General features: G+C 40.7%; 1 protein-coding gene across 1 annotated transcript in view; it reads left to right on the forward strand.

Annotated features, from left to right (window-relative positions):
* Positions 1-1,951: 1,951 nt before the first annotated feature.
* Positions 1,952-18,019, forward strand: part of LOC138758212 (zinc finger protein 850-like) — a 77,304-nt gene continuing 61,236 nt past the window's right edge. Inside the window, 1 exon segment of the mRNA XM_069926818.1 lies at positions 1,952-3,001. Within this exon segment, the coding sequence (XP_069782919.1) occupies positions 2,292-3,001 (710 nt within the window). The 5' untranslated portion in view covers positions 1,952-2,291.

Raw genomic sequence — 18,019 nt, forward strand, 5'->3', positions numbered from 1 at the left:
CCCCTGGTCGAGCAGGTATTCCTCCTACATGCGAAGCACAACTATGCCTACGTTAGGTTCGGCAGTGGCAGGGAGGACACCGTCTCAACCAGGGACCTGCCAAGGGCAGGAGCATCCGCCACAACACAGTATCTTCCAGGCCAGGACACCACTGGCCTGACACACACCTCCGACCCCGAACAGCTATGGGGCACTCAAGACCTCCATGGGCACCAAGGACTTGCTACAACCATAGGGTATGAACCCGCCCCCCCCCCCACCCATCTGATGCAATACACACGACTTAACCCCGGCCCCCTCGGACACCTCTCCATGCAGCACCATGCCAGCTCCTCCGGCCCCTGCCCCCAGCCCCGGACCCTCACCGACCAGTGACCGGGAGCCAGTCCTGCAACGGTCGCAGAGACTCCGATGGCCTGCCGGACTGTCTTAATCTGTAAATATTGTATATATGTTTGGGGCTTTACTGCAACTACCCCCACCCCCCCATCCCAGGTCAATTTTAAAGAAAGGGGTGAATGTGGTGGTACACCACTGTCCTACTGCAGGGGCAACCACTATACCTGCAGAAGAGCATGGGGACAAGAGAACACCTGGCCGGCTGTCAATCAGCCGACCTGAATGGACCAAGCCCCACACAGTCAGGTGTCAATCACCCTCCAGAATATAAGCCTGAGCAGGCCCTACGAAATCACTCTCGGAGCTCACAGCAGCACATCTCACAGCTGGCTCTGTGGAGTTTTATGGTGAATAAAGCCTGTTGTACACTCTTTTGGTTTTGTGTGTTTGCTTCTGAGCGACAGCACACCACAGAAGTAGGGAAGACTCCTGACCTGCAGATGGGGAATTGGTAAGGTGTCAAATGTAGCATATAGGAACCACTCCAATCAAGGAAAAGAGTTCCTCCACAGGAAGGTGGGCAAAGAAAGGGGTGGGGGAGGTAAGCATTCCCCAGGATCTGGGTCCAAGCGGGATGAAGGGACCCCCACTGTCCCACAGGGTCAGCAGAGAAAGGAGTCAGCATGTTCCAATTGCGGATGGCTCAGGAGGGATTCAGCTCACTGCTCACATTGGTGAGTTGGGGAAGGGGTTCTAGTCAAGGAAAGGGTAGAGAGGGGCAGTGAGGAGGGAGGGAGGGATCTCCAAGGAGGGAAAGCTTGGTGAAGAGGGAGGGAGGGAGGGGAGCGTGGAGGGAGGGAGGGGACAATGAGGCGGGTGCAGTTGTCATCAACCATCTCATTGAACTTTCTCACCCACAAACTCTGTCTGCAATGTAAGCCCCCCACCTCGGGATACAGGGGTATAGGAGACCTGAGGGGGTTACAGAGACAGGGCAGGGTTACAGGGACAGGGACAGGGTATTTGGTTAGTGTAATGTTTGGGTGTCAAGGTATATTTGGGGACATTGCAGTTTTGTTGGGTGGGGACAGGAAGGTGGGTGGTATTGTTCGTGGGAATTTAATTTTATTTTGCTGAGGTACTTCCAGTGCCCCCCCCCTTTCCCCCCCCTTCCCCCCTCCCCCCCCCTTTCCCCCTCCTTTCCCCCTCCTCTCCCCCCCCTTTCCCCCCCCTTTCCCCTCCCCCTTTCCCCTTCCCCCCCCTTCCCCCTCCCCCCTCCCCCTCCCCCTTCCCCCTCCCCCTTCCCCTTCCCCCTCCCCCTTCCCCCTCCCTTCCCCCTCCCTCTCCCTCTCCCCATCCCTCTCCCCCTCCACCCCCCCTTCCCCCCCCTCCCCTCCCCTCCTCCCCCCCCTGCCCTGCCCTGCCCTGCCCTGCTCCGTGTGCAGATGCGGAGATCCCCGCACCGAAACGCCTTTGCAATACCGTGGCTTTCCCGTCTCAACCAGGGAGGGAAAAAATGCACCCCTTTAAATGTAGGCCAGCGGCCGTCTGCTCCCTCCTCTTCCGCGCTTTTATTGGCTGAATGTATAAAGGACGCGCGCTGCCCACAAGCTGCGGAGAAAGGCGGAAGTTCGTTCTGCTTCCGTGTCTCTGCCCCGCAGTCACCTCTTTCTCTGCTCGTTTCTTTGAACGCGCTGGAGCGCCAGAAACGCGGGGAAGACACTTGTCGGGGAGCGAAGGCGATTCAGCGCCGGGAGCAGCAGCACCGCGTCCCGGAACGGAGGGCTCCCGCGGTTCCGGGGCTTCCAACGCGCGGCGAGAGGTCGGTTTTCCCCGAGTTCCCAGCCTCGATGTGGATTTAACCCGCTGTACAGCTGTCCGGGAGCCTCCATCGGGCTGAGGCAGGACTGCATTGATTTATCCCCTGGTCACATTCTCTCGTCCCCACAACGATGAATCCATTTCAGTGCTCCAACTGCGGGAAGAACTTTAAAACATCCAGTAACTTAACAACACACCAGCGGGTCCACACCGGGGAGAGGCCCTTCACTTGTCCTGAATGTGGGAAGGGCTTTATCCAGTCTTCCCACCTGCAGACCCACCATCGGGTCCACACCGGAGAGAGGCCGTTTGTCTGCCCTGAATGCGAGAAGGCCTTTACCTGTTTGACCTCCCTTAAGAGACACTGCTGTGTCCATACACCGGATGCCCTTGAAAGGCCCTTCACCTGCCCCGAGTGTGGCAAAGGCTTCACCCAGACTTCCCACCTGCTGGCACATCTGCGGGTCCACACCGGGGAGAGGCCATTCACCTGCCCTGAGTGTGGGAAGGGCTTTATCCAATCTTCCCACTTGCAGACCCACCAGCAGATCCACACCGGAGAGAGGCCGTTTGTCTGCACTGAATGCAAGAAGGGCTTTACCAGGTTGATTTCCCTTAAGAAACACCGCTGCATCCATACACCGGATTCACTTGAGAGGCCCTTCACCTGCCCTGAGTGTGACAAAGGCTTCACCCAGACTTCCCACCTGCTGGCACATCAGCAGGTCCATGCTGGGGAGAGGCCATTCACCTGTTCTGAGTGCAGGAAGGGCTTCACCCAGTCATCCGACTTGCTGAGACACCAGCGGATCCACACTGGGGAGAGGCCATTTTTCTGCCCTGAATGCAAGAAGGGCTTTACCTGGTTGACTTCCCTTCAGAGACACCGCTGCAACCATACACCAGATTCACTTGAGAGGCCCTTCAACTGCGCTATGTGACAAGGGCTTCACCCAGGTCTGTGACCTGCTGAGACACCAGCAGGTCCACACTAGGGAGAGGCCATTTGTCTGCCCTGAGTTCAGGAATGGCTTCACCCAGTCCTTCAACCTCTTGATCCATCAGCAGGTTCACAACAGGTAGATGCTGTTTGCCTGCCCAAGTGCAGAAAGGGGTTTGCCTGGTCCTATGGCATACTGATCCACCAACAGATCCACACTGGGGATAAGATGTTCACCAGCTCTGAGTGCAGAAAGACCTCATCCAGTACTCTGAGCTGCTGACCCACAGTGGGTCCACACCAGCGAGAGGTTGTTCATCTGTACTAAGTATGGAAATGGTTTCACCCAGACTTCCTAATTGCTGACCCACCAGAGGGTTGTGACAGAGTATTTAGAGGTGGTTTGGGAGGAATTGTTAGAGCAGCTTGCACACACACATTTTAAAACACAGAATATTTGCAGGATTTCTGCAGAATGTTTTTTGCAGGAGGCAATAAAAAATGGACAACAGCTTGCCTGGGAGAGCATGTTATCTTTGCAGTCAGAGGAGAACTGTTTTGCTCTCAGAGAGGGAGGGTGTGAAACCGAGAGAGGAGACAGAAATCAGTTCAAGAAGGACAAGATGGCAAAGTTTGAAAGGCTGCCTGGTCGAAGGAGAAGACTGGCGGTGTGAATGGTGACCTGAAAGAAAGAGGATCATCTGGAGAACCCTGAAGAAGGCAAATTTTGTCAGCAAGACTGATTGAGAAGGAATCAGTTGTGGATGTCCTGGAAAAGGAATCTCTCTCTAAACACCAGCAAGAACCCTCCTGAGTGGTAACCATTTGCCTGTTAAGCACCAAAGACTAGTGAACTTCGATAATGTTAACTTCTGTGCACAGTACAAGAATTGCCTGCAACCAGTGAGATTGGACTGTAAACCAAAGAACTTTTCTAATCTTAAATATACATTGCACACACCTGCGCTTAGTATTAGAGGGGGGAATTAAGTAGTTAGGTTAAGTAAGTAGGTTAAGTAATAAGTTAAAGTTTAATTCTATTTTCTTGTTCAAATATAATTAAAAATGACTTTTGTTTAAGTAAGCCTGTGTTGTTGTGCATATATATTGCTGCTGGTTTTAGGGGTCCTCTGGACTCTAACATTTGAACAGATTTGTTAGTTGATTGGGTTTTTTTGTTTGCAAGCTATGTCTGGAATTTTTGCATGCTAACTTAAAGCTGGTGCCTTTGGAAAAACAGTAGCAATGGATGTGGATACATTTTTGTTGCAACCATCACATGCAGAGCATGAGAAAAGAGGAACTGATGGCTATTTCCAAGGCTTTGAATATTGCTGAAGTTAAATATTGGATGAGAAAAGTACAAATACGGAGGATTGTAGTGAAATATTATATAAGTGAAGGAAAATCTGTTCAGGAAGACTTAGAAAATTTTCCAGAGAATAGATCTTTTGAATTGGAATTGGAGAAATTGAGGGTGGAGGAAGAAAGAGAGAAATGTTATTTAGAGTTGCAGAGACAACAATATGAAGCTGAAAAGCAAAGAGCAGAGGCTGAGAGAAAATGGAAATATATGTTAGAGTTGGCTGAAAAGTTTCAATGAGAGAAGTTAAGAATGGAGATAGAGAAAGGTAAGAGAGATGAGACTCTAACTCCTGGGGAGAGGTTTTTGGCTAGTAGAGAGGTAAATCCTTTTGGTGAGGGAGATATAGATACATATTTTCAACTTTTAAAAAAATTTGCTGAGAGCTCAAGGTGGCCAAAAGAAAAATGGCCTTTTCTGCTTCAAAGTGTATTGAAAGGAAAAGCACAAATTGCATACTGCAGCTTGACTGCAGAGCAAGTGGTGAATTATGATACTGTTAAGCAAGCAGTATTGAAAGCTTAGGAGTTGGTTCCAGGGGCATATAGGCAAAAATTTAGGAGTTTGGTGAAAACATGAAATCAGTCTTATGTGGATTTTGCTCTGAAGAAACCTGTGTGTTTTAACCATTGGTGCACCTCAAAAGGAATAAACAATGATTTTGACAGATTGAGAGAATTAATACTAATAGAGGAAATTAAAAGGTGTGCCCCAGTGGAGATTAAATTATATACCTGGATGAGAGAGATGTGGCAACAAAGTGGCTAGATTAGCTGACGAATTTGCTCTGATTCACAAAAGTACATTCCAGAATAATAGGCATTTTCAGAGAGCTAATGTGGAACAGATTAATAAACCTGTTCAGAAGGTTAGTATGGAGAAAATGTTAAAAGATGAAGGAAAGGTAAGAAAGGACAGAACTTCTGCATTTGTATAAGAAACCTAGTCATGTGATTGCGAATTGTCTAGTTTTGGAAAAAAAAGAGAAAAACAGGTTTGACTTTTTTTTCTTTGGCTTGGCTTCGCGGACGAAGATTTATGGAGGGGTAATGTCCACGTCAGCTGCAGGCTCGTTTGTGGCTGACAAGTCTGATGCAGGACAGGCAGACACGGTTGCAAGGGAAAATTGGTTGGTTGGGGTTGGGTGTTGGGTTTTTCCTCCTTTGTCTTTTGACAGTGAGGTGGGCTCTGCGGTCTTCTTCAAAGGAGGTTGCTGCCCGCCGAACTGAGAGGCGCCAAGATGCACGGTTTGAGCCGATATCAGCTCACTGGCGGTGGTCAATGTGGCAGGCACCAAGAGATTTCTTTAGGCAGTCCTTGTACCTCTTTGGTGCACCTCTGTCTCTGTGGCCAGTGGAGAGCTCGCCATATAACACGATCTTGGGAAGGTGATGGTCCTCCATTTTGGAGACGTGACCTACCCAGCGCAGTTTGATCTTCAGCAGCGTGGACTTGATGCTGTCGGCCTCTGCCATCTCTAGTACTTCGATGTTGGAGATGAAGTCGCTCCAATGAATGTTGAGGATGGAGCGGAGACAACGCTGGTGGAAGCGTTCTAGGAGCAGTAGGTGATGCCGGTAAAGGACCCATGATTCGGAGCCGAACAGGAGTGTGGGTATGACAACGGCTCTGTATACGCTGATCTTTGTGAGGAATTTAAGGAGAGCAGAGGTGCCAAACCTGGTAAGGAGGTCATGGATGTTTTCAAGCCTTTTGTGTCAGAGTAAAGGAGGGAGAACCACAGATTCCAGTTAAAATTCTTGGAGATACTGGGGCTGTTGTTGTTGGGAAGTGTTTTAACTGTGGATCAAAGGACTGACACAGGGGAGACAACTTTGATTAAAGGTGTTGGAGGTGAAGTAGAGCTAGGTTGTGCTAAATTCAGAATTAGTCAAAGGACCTGTTGTAGAAGTAATTCCAAAGTTACCCATGCAGGGTGTTCTTTTTTGTTGGGGAATGATTTGGCAGAGGATAAAGTTGGGTCAGTTTTAAGATTGACAAATCAGCCAAGTAAGGATGTGGTTAGAGAGGATGGTGAGATATACCCTGCATGTGCGGTAACTAGGTCTGTGACTAAGGAAATGATGACAGCTGAAGAAGATCCATTTGATAGAGATTTGCTCAATACTTCTGAAGTACTTTTGAAAGAACAGGGTCATTGTGAGAGTGAAGATTTCTCTTTGTCAAGGAAAGAGTTAATTCAGCAACAGGAAATAGATGTAGATCTTGTTATCTTAAGGGAGAAAGCAGTAACTGAACAGGAGATTAAAGAAATGGCTTGTGGATATTACTTAAAAGGTGAAGTGTTGATGAAAAAATGGAGAAGTCTTGATATTCCTCTTAATGAAGGACAGGGATATTCCTCTTAATGAATATTCCTCTTAATGATCATCAGGTGGTTGTTCCTAGAAATTACCGAAAGGAACTATTAGATCTAACCCACAGTACACCTTTGGGTGGTCATCTTGGAGTAATTTTTCTGGTCTGGTTTGAGGGAGGAGGTTGTAAATTTGTGCCGGACATGTCACATTTGTCAGGTTGTGGGGAAACCTAACCAGGGTCCTCCAGTGGCTCCATTACAACCTATTCCTGTTTTTGGGGAACCTTTCACTAGGGAACCTTTCAACTAGATTGTATAGGTCCCCTGTTGAAAACTAAGTCTGATAACCAGTATTAATTAACAATTGTGTGTGCAGCGTCGAGATTTCCTGAGGCTATACCACTGAGAAATATTAAAACCAAAATAGTGGTAAAGGCTCTGAAAAGATTTTTCAGTGTTTGAACTACTGAAAGAGATCCAAAGTGATCAAGGATCTAACTTTATGTCTGGGTTGTTTCAACACTTAGATTGAGTTGGGAATAAAACAGATCACTTCATCTGCGAACCATCCTGAAACTTAGCGAGCCTTGGAAAGATTTCATTCTACTCTTAAAAATATGATGAGAGTTTAATGTACAGAAAATGGAAAAGATTGGGATGAAGGTATTCATTTATTGTTGTTTGCAACAAGGGAGGCTGTGCAGGAGTCATTAGGTTTTAGTGCCTTTGAAATTGTGTTTGTACATCAAGTTAGAGGATCTTTAATGTTGATAAAAGAACAGTGGGTTAATGAGAATATATTGTTGAATTTGCTAGATTAAGGATAGGTTACAAAAAGTGTGGACTTTGGCTCAAGAGAATTTGGAAATGGCTCAGGGTAAAATGAAGCGTTTATTTGACAGAAAAGCTCAGGTGAGAAATTTTAAGACAGGAAGTAAAGTTTTGATTTTGTTTCCAACACATGACAATCCTTTGAAAGCTAGATTTTCTGGACCATACACAATTAAATTAAAACTGAATGATGTTAACTATGTTGTTAACACTCAAATTGGAAGGTATAAAACTCATGCTTGTCACATAAATATGTTGAAACCTTATTACGAGAATAAGGGTAGTTGAGAACAATCTGTATCAGAGGTGTTGGCTGTTGACAGAGTAGAGGAAGTGGTGGATCATAAGATTATGGAAACAGAATCTTGTGAGGGTAACCTTAAAGAAACCATGGTTCCTGTGCGCCTGGCTAACTCAACAATTTTGGAAAATTTGGAAGAAAAGTTAGGCCATCTTAAGTTACAAGAGCAGATGCAGTTGAAAGAATTACTTTTGAAATACATAAATTTGTTCCCTGATGTTCCAAAAAGGACATCAGTGATTTACCATGATGTAGATGTTGGAGAAGTAAATCCCATAAAACAGCACCCATATAGAATAAATATTCAAAAGAGTAAAATCATGGATCAGGAGGTGGAATATATGTTGAGGGATGAGATTATTAGACCTTTGAACTCAGATTTGAGTTCTCCGTATATTCTGGTACCAAAACCAGATGGAACTGTTAGGTTCTGTATGGATTAAAGGAAGGTTAATTCAGTAACTAAAACAGATGCTTGTCCTCTTCCAAGAATAGATGTATTGATAAAATAGGCAAAGCTAAATTTCTTACTAAGTTGGATTTGTTGAAGGGTTACTGGTGCGTGCCTTTACCTGAGAGAGGAAAGAATATTTCAGCTGTTGTAACTGCATCCGGTTTATATGAGTACAATATGTAACCTTTTGGCATGAAATAAGTCCCCACAACATTCCAGAGGATGATTAATTCAGTTATCCAAGGGTTAACTCATACATATGCTTATATTGATGACTTGGTCACAAAAAGTGACACATGGGAAGAACATCTAAGTCAATTGGACAAATTACAAGATTATCCAAAGCAAACTTAACTGTTAATTTAGCAAAGAGTCAATTTGCAAATGCCACGGTAACATACTTGGGTTATGTAGTTGGCCATCACAAAGTTGCACCTATTCAAGATACGGTGAATGCAATTTCTGAGTTTCCTACTCCCAATGGCAAGAAATGGCAGGATATTATAGGAAATTTTGCTCAGGTTGCTGTTCCTTTAACTAATCTGAAGAAAGGAGAAAAAAATTTACGTGGACTAAAGATTGTCAGGCAGCTTTAGAAAATTTAAAGGAGATGCTATGCCATTGCCCTGTGTTTAAAATCTCCTGACTTTGACAGACCATTTTCTGCAGCAGTGGATGCCAGTGAGGGAGTAGCAGGTGCAATTTTATTGCAAAAACATAATGAAATTGACCATCCAGTTGCCTACTTTTCACAGAAATTCAATGTTCATCAAAAGAACTATTCCATTATTGAAAAAGAATTGTTGGCTATCACATTTGCTCTGCAGAATTTTGATGTGTATCTTGGTATCTCTCATGAACCAATTGTTATATTCACTGACCACAATCCTCTGGTGTTTTTGAATAAAATGAACAATAAAAACAGAAGATTGTTAAACTGAAATTTGATATTACAAGAATATGATCTGCAAATTAACAATATCTTACTGTACTATAACATGTATATTGTACTATAACATGTATTTTGTGTATTGTTATCTCTTTAATTAATTTAAGATAGTTATAACTGAATTTTAACTAGAGTTAAAATTCCCTTTAAAGGGGGAAGGTGTGACAGAGTAGTTAGAGCAGCTTGCACACACATTTTAAAACAGAATATTTGCAGGACTTTTGCAGGAGGCAATAAAGTATCGACAACAGCTTGCCTGGGAGAACATGTGATCTTTGCAGGTAGAAGAGAACTGTTTTGCTCTCAGAGAGGGAGGGTGTGAAACCGAGAGAGGAGACAGAAATCAGTTCAAGAAGGACAAGCTACAAAGTTTGAAAGGCTGCCTGGTCGAAGAAGAAGACTGGGAGTGTGAAAGGTGACCTGAAAGAAAGAGGATCATCTGGAGAACCCTGAAGGGGACAAGTTTCGTCAGCAAGACTGATTGAAAAGACAAAGTTCAATAAATACAAAATATGAGAAATAAAAGATAAAGTTGCAGAGAAGAGAAAGAAAATGGCACCTAAGAAGGAAAATAAAAACAATGGGGGAAAAAAGACATTGGAAAAGAAAGGAGAAGGCCTTATCTGCACGAAGGAACAGGGAGCCATGGTGGAGAAGAGCGCCTGATCTCCGAGGTTGGTGTCGGCCCTGCGGAGTCATGACCCTCCCCCCACCCGACCGGTGGACTGCAAAAATGGCTCTCTGAGCCAAACAAAAGTGCGCAACTTAAGGTAAAGGAAAACACCGACGGGTGGGGGGCTCAGCTGAGAAGCGGACAACCACGACGCAGCCAGCTGAGGGACGCCCGACGCCAGGGCCCTCAGCTGGAAGATGAGGAAAGCGGCAGGAGAGGGAGTGAAGTACTAGATGAGAAAGAAAGTCGATGGGGTGAACGGAAAGAGGAGCAGCAGCAGGAGGCTTGACAGATGAGCAGCTCAGAAGAGGACCAACAGCAAGAGGCCAAGCAAGAAGAGACCCGACAAAGTGAGACAAGCTACTCATCAGAAAAATCAGAAGAGACACAGATACAAAGAAGAAGAGACAAACACAGGTACAGACACAAGATGAGGAAGAAGAAGATCAAGCTCTTCACAGAGAGATAGAAGGTAAAACAGATGGACAGTATATGGATAAAACTTTTTTTGAAGAACAAATGAGAGCATTAAAAGAATGGTTGTCATTAGAATTTAGTGCAATTAAAAGAAAAATGAAAAGAACACAAGATAAAATATAAAGATTAGAACTAGTCATGACAGAAATGGGGAAAAGAGTAGAAAATGTGGAAACACGAGAAATGGCTGTAGAAATGGAAGTAAATTACTTCAGAGGAAAATTGGAAGAAAGTGATTTTAAAAAATTAGACAGAAGAGTTGTTAGCTCAGAAAATTGATATGTTGGAAAATTATAGTAGGCGAAATAACATAAAAATAGTGGGCCTAAAGGAAGATGAAGAAAGCACAGATATGAAGGAAGGAATGGAATTAGAAAGGGCACACAGAATACTAGTTCCAAAACTACAGACACATCAAAAACCAAGATCCATTTTAGTAAACTTTTTGAAATATATGACAAGAGAAAATATACTGGAGCGGGCAAGGAATAAAATTAGAGAAGACAATAAACCATTGGAATACAAGGGTCAAAAAATTTTTTTTACCCAGAGATAAATTTTGAACTCATAAAAAAAGGAAGGAGTTTTATACAGCAAAATTGATCCTATGCAAAAAAAAAAGGTTAAAAATTCATGTTAAGACATCCAGCTGTGCTTAAAATATTTATCCCCGGGGAGCAAAACAGACTGTTCTCGGATCTGGAGGAAGCACAAGAATTTTCAGAACGCTTGCAGGACAGAAGGAGAGATGAAAAGATGTATTAAGAATGAAGAATGGCGATAAAATGTATATAAATATGTAAAAACAATGTATATGTAAAGAACTAAAGAAGCTAAAGAGAAGGGAAGGAAGGAAGTCGGGGGAAAAAAGAACTTTGTTATATGTGTTTTTGTTTAAATGTGTGGGGGGAGAGAATAACTCACTGCGAAATCAGTTGACGCTTGCGAGCAGGTTCGCAATCCAAATGGAAAGGGGAGTTGTGGTTGCCCGGCAAGGGATAAGGGGCCACTCGGGGGGAATATTTGGGGTTAAGGGAATATTGGATGTGGGAGTTGTTGGAGTATTTTATGCTTTAAATATGTTGTCATATATTTGAGTTTAAAAAGGGAAAACTGAGATGAAAAGGGGGATGGTGGTGAGAAAGCAGAAATGAGGTGTAAATGAGGTGGCCACGTTGAACTATATGACTATAAACAGTAATGGAATACATAAACCAAATTAAAACAGCTGGATGTCTTAACATGAATTTTTAACCTTTTTTTTTGCATAGGATCAATTTTGCTGTATTAAATTTACTGAAAAAAGAATAAACAGATATAGCATTTGTGCAGGAAAAGCATCTAACTGAAGTTGAACATAACAAATTAAAGAGAGACTGGGTAGGACACATAGCGGCAGCATCATATAATTCAAAAGCTAGAGGTGTAGCTATGTTAATTAATAAAAATGTACCAATCAAAATAGAGGAGGAAATAATAGATCCAGCAGGGAAGTATGTAATGATAAAATGTCAGATATATACAGAATTTTGGAATTTGCTCAATATATATGCACCTAATGAGGAGATTCAAAAGTTTATGCAAGATATTTTTTTGAAGATTGTAGATACACAAGAAAATATATTGATAGGAGGGGATTTTAACCTTAATTTGGATCCAGTGTTGGATAAAACTGGACAAAAGACGAGCAAAAAGAATAAAGTGGCCAAATTTATGGTTAAATCAATGCAAGAAATTAAACTTGTGGATATATGGAGGAGGCAGCACCCAAGAGAGAAGGAATACCCATATTATTCAAGTAGGCATAAAACATACTCAAGGATTTATGTTTTTTGTTGTTGGCCCATATTCAAGGGAGAGTTAGGAAAACTGAATATAAAGCTAGATTACTATCTGATCATTTACCCCTGTTATTAGCAATAGAACTGGAGGACAACCCACCAAGAACATATAGATGGAGGTTAAAATCCATGCTACTTAAAAGGCAGGAATTCAGAGAGTTTATTGAATGCCAAATTTAAACATTTTGAAATAAATACGGAATCAGTGAAAGACAAATTTATATTATGGGACGCAATGAAAGCCTTCATTAGAGGGCAGATAATATGTGACTAAGATGAAAAAGGACTACAATCGGGAAATAGAGCAGTTGGAAAGGGAGATAGTAAGTACAGAAAAGGAATTAGTAAAAAGGGATGATATAACGAAAAGGAGAGAATTGGCAGACAAAAAAAATATGAAACATTACAAACCTACAAGGTGGAGAAGAACATAATGAAAATAAAGCAAAAGTATCACAAACTGGGAAAAAAAAACACAAAATATTAGCCTGGCAAATTAAAACAGAACAAGCTAAAAGAACTGTATTAGCATCAAGGAAAAAGGACAAACAAATTGCATATAACCCAATAGAGATTAATGAGAATTTTAAGGAATTTTATGAACAATTATACCAAACTGAAAACAAGGGGAAAGATGATAAAATAGAAGAGTTTTTAGCTAAAATTGAACTGCTGAAATTGCAAGAAGAGGAACAAAACAAACTGAAAAAAACATTTGAAATAGAGGGATTATAGGATATATTAAAAAAGCTGGAAAGGATGGATTCCCAATAGAATTCTATAAAACATTTAAAGAGTTATTAATTCCTCCTCTCCTGGAAGTAATGAACCAGATAGAAGAAACACAAAACTTGCCAGATTCGTGTAAGACAGCAATAATTACAGTAATACCAAAGATGGGGAAGGATCCACTAACACCAGCATCATATACACCAATATCTCTACTTAATTCAGATTATAAGATAATAGCAAAATTATTAGCATACAGATTGGCCGATTGTTTTCCAAAAATAGTAAAACAAGATCAAACTGGATTTATTAAGAAAAGATGAATAGCGGATAATATCTGTAAACTTATTAATCTAATTCATGCAGTTCAATGAAATAAGAAGCCAACAGTGGCTGTTGCTTTAGACACAGAAAAAGCCTTTGACAGAGTAGAATGGAATTTTTTTTATTTACAGTATTACAGAGGTTCAATCTACCAGAAAATTATATTAATTGGATTAAAGCATTATATAATGGGCCATTGGCGAAGGTAACAGTAAATGGATATGTATCAAACCAATTTAAATTAAGTAGGTCAACTGGACAGTGGTGTCTATTATCCCCCTCACAGTTCGCTTTAGCAATAGAACCATTGGCAGAACTGATAAGAACAGAAAATAAAATAAAAGGGATAAAAATAAAGGAGAGGGAGTATAAAATCAGTTTATTTGCAGATGACATAATAGTGTTCTTAACAGAACCAGAAATATCAATAAAAGAATTACATAAGAAATTGAAGGAGAAAAAAAAAAAAAAAAAAATTGAAGGAGTATGGAGAAATATTGGGGTACAAGATCAATGCAAATAAAAGTGAAGTGATGCCAATGAGTAACAGAGATTATACAGAATTTAAAAAAGAATCATAATTTAAAAGGGAAACACAAGCAATCCAATACCTAGGTATTAGGTTAGATAATAACTTAAGCCACCTCGATAAACTAAATAATCAGCCACTAATAAAGAAATTGCAGGAAGACATAGAACATTGGAAAGAATTACCACTAATGTTGACAGGGAGGGCAAATTGCATTAAAATGAATGTCTTCCCAAGGATACAATACTTATTTTAATTGTTGCCAATTCCCTTAACAGAGAAATTCTTTAATGAAATAAAGAGAATAATAAGGAAATTCTTGTGGAAAGGGAGGAAACCGAGGATAATGTTAGGTAAATTAACAGAGAGGTACAACCAACTGAAAAACCTCACAAAGATAAGCGTATACAGAGCCGTTGTCATACCCACACTCCTGTTCGGCTCCGAATCATGGGTCCTCTACCGGCATCACCTACGGCTCCTAGAATGCTTCCACCAGCGTTGTCTCCGCTCCATCCTCAACATCCATTGGAGCGCTTTCATCCCTAACGTCGAAGTACTCGAGATGGCAGAGGTCGACAGCATCGAGTCCACGCTGCTGAAGATCCAGCTGCGCTGGGTGGGTCACGTCTCCAGAATGGAGGACCATCGCCTTCCCAAGATCGTGTTATATGGCGAGCTCTCCACTGGCCACCGTGACAGAGGTGCACCAAAGAAAAGGTACAAGGACTGCCTAAAGAAATCTCTTGGTGCCTGCCACATTGACCACCGCCAGTGGGCTGATATTGCCTCAAACCGTGCATCTTGGCGCCTCATAGTTTGGCGGGCAGCAACCTCCTTTGAAGAAGACCGCAGAGCTCACCTCACTGACAAAAGGCAAAGGAGGAAAAACCAAACACCCAACCCCAACCAACCAATTTTCCCCTGCAGCCGCTGCAACCGTGTCTGCCTGTCCCGCATCGGACTTGTCAGCCACAAACGAGCCTGCAGCTGACGTGGACTTTTACCCCCTCCATAAATCTTCGTCCGCGAAACCAAGCCAAAGAAAAAAGAAGAACAACCAAGGTGGTTTCCAGTTACCCAACTTTAAAAATCATTATAGAGCAGCACAATTAAGGTATTTATCAGATTTTTACCATACAAGGGAAAAACCAGACTGGACTGAGTTAGAACTAGATAAAATAGGGGAGAAGGTTCCGGAACATATACTTTATAAGTGGGATGAAACGCTGGTTTAATATAAAAGCTCACCAGTATTGCATCATTTACTTAATATATGGAAGAAGATTACTTAGAAAGGAAAAAAATGAATTACCAAATACCAAAATTGTTATTGACACAAAACCCACTAATTCCTTTACAATAGATAACCTTTCCTTTAGAGAATGTGAGAGAAAAGGAATCAAAAGAATAGAAAATTGATTTTTGGGAAATAATTTATTCACATTTGAACAGTTGAAATACAAATATGGAATAACTCATGGTACAATGTTTGCATATCATCAACTAAAAGCTTTTATTTTTAATTTTTTTTATTTTTCACACCATAAACCACATTAACCATGATACATACTTTTTCCTTTTCAAATATATACAGTGCCATTTTCTCCCCCCACCCTCCCTACCTCTCCCCCCCCCCCCTGTCCATTTAAACTACAAAATCTAGGATACATTAAACCAGTCAAACAATGTTGTCATTCAATAAAAATAAACAAGAAATTCCACTGAGTCAATTCTTTTCATTTCCTTCTCCTTTCGTTAATTTAGGTAGTGAATGTCCCGGTAGGTTTTCTCTATTGTGTTTCATGTAAGGCTCCCATATTTGTTCAAATATTTCAATATTATTTCTTAAACTATATGTTATTTTTCTAATGGAATACATTTATTCATTTCTATATACCATTGTTGTATTTTCAAATTATCTTCCAATTTCCAGGTTGACATAATACATTTTTTTGCTACGGCTAGAGCTATCTTAACAAATCTTTTTTGTGCACCATCCAAATCAATTCCAAATTCTTTGTTTTTTATGTTACTTAGGAGGAAAATCTCTGGATTCTTTGGTATATTGTTTTCTGTAATTTTATTTAATATTTGGTTTAGATCTTCCCAAAATTTTTCTACTTTCTCACATGTCCAGATTGCATGAATTGTTGTTCCCATTTCTTTTTTACATCGAAAACATCTATCAGATACTGTTGGGTCCCATTTATTTAACTTTTGAGGTGTAATGTATAGCCTGTGTATCCAGTTATATTGTATCATATGTAACCTCATATTTATTGTATTTCTCATCATTCCAGAACGCAACTTCTCCCATGTTTCCTTTTTTATCTTTATATTTAAATCTTGTTCCCATTTTTGTTTAGTTTTACCATTTGTTTCCTCATTCTCCTTTTCTTGCAGTTTATTTGTTATAAATCTTTTGATTATCATTGTATCTGTAATCACATATTCAAAGTTACTTCCCTCGGGTAAACTCAGACTGCTTCCTAATTTTTCCTTCAAGTAGGATCTTAATTGGTAATATGTCAGCACTGTATCTTGAGTTATATTGTATTTATCTTTCATTTATTCAAAGGATAATAATCTATTTCCTGAAAAACAATTTTCTATTCTTTTGATCCCTTTTTTCTCCCATTCTCTAAAGGAAAGGTTATCTATTGTAAAAGGGAGTAACTTATTTTGCGTCAATGTTAGTTTTGGTAATTCATAATTTGTTTTATTCCTTTCTACATGAATCTTTTTCCAAATATTGAGTAGATGATGTAATACTGGAGAACTTCTATGTTGTACCAATTTTTCATCCCATTTATATAATATGTGTCCAGGTATCTTTTCCCCTATTTTATCTAATTCTAATCTAGTCCAATCTGGCTTTTCCCTTGTTTGATAAAAATCTGATAGGTATCTTAATTGTGCGGCTCTATAATAATTTTTAAAGTTTGGCAGTTGTAAGCCTCCTTGTTTATACCATTCTGTTAATTTATCTAGTGCTATCCTTTGTTTCCCCCCTTTCCATAAAAATTTCCTTATTATTTTCATTAACTCCTTGAAGAATTTCTCTGTCAAGTGTATTGGCAATGCCTGAAATAGGTATAATATCCTTGGGAAAATGTTCATTTTAATACAGTTTATCCTTCCTATTAGTGTTAATGGTAAATCTTTCCAATGCTCTAAATCGTCCTGTAATTTTTTCATTAGTGGATAATAATTGAGTTTATATAGTTGGCCGAGATTTTTATTTATTTGTATACCTAGGTATCTTATTGCTTGCATTTGCCATCTGAATGGTGATTCCTTCTTAAATTTTGAGAAATCCGCATTATTCATTGGCATTGCTTCACTTTTATTTACGTTAATCTTGTAACCCGACACTTCTCCATATTCCTTCAATTTCTTATATAATTCTTTTATTGATAATTCTGGTTCTGTTAAGTATACTATAACATCATCCGCAAATAAACTGATTTTATATTCCTTGTCTTTTATTTTTATCCCTTTTATATTATTTTCTGTTCTTATCAATTCTGCTAGTGGTTCTATAGCTAACGCGAACAATAAGGGTGATAGTGGGCATCCCTGCCATGTTGACCTGCTTAAGTTAAATTGCTTTGATATATATCCATTTACTGTCACTTTCGCCAATGGCCCCTTATATAATGCTTTAATCCAATTAATATACTTCTCTGGTAAACTGAATTTTTGCAATACTTTGAATAAATAATTCCATTCTACTCTGTCAAAGACCTTCTCTGCGTCTAAAGCAACTGCTACTGTTGGCGCTTTACTCCCTTCTACTGCATGAATTAAGTTAATAAATTTACAAATATTGTCTGTTGTGCGTCTCTTTTTAATAAATCCAGTTTGGTCTAGATTTACCATTTTCGGTACATACTCTGCTAATCTGTTTGCTTATAGTTTAGCTATTATCTTATAAACTGTGTTAAGTAATGATATTGGTCTATATGACGCTGGTGCGAGTGGATCTTTCCCTTGCTTTAGTATTACTGTAATTATTGCTGTTTTACATGAATCTGGTAAGCTTTGTGTTTTATCAATCTGGTTGATTACTTCCAGGAGGGGAGGAATTAATAAATCTTTAAATGTTTTATAGAATTCTATTGG

The sequence above is a fragment of the Narcine bancroftii genome, chromosome 3, assembly GCF_036971445.1.
Source record: "Narcine bancroftii isolate sNarBan1 chromosome 3, sNarBan1.hap1, whole genome shotgun sequence".
NCBI lineage: Eukaryota > Metazoa > Chordata > Chondrichthyes > Torpediniformes > Narcinidae > Narcine > Narcine bancroftii.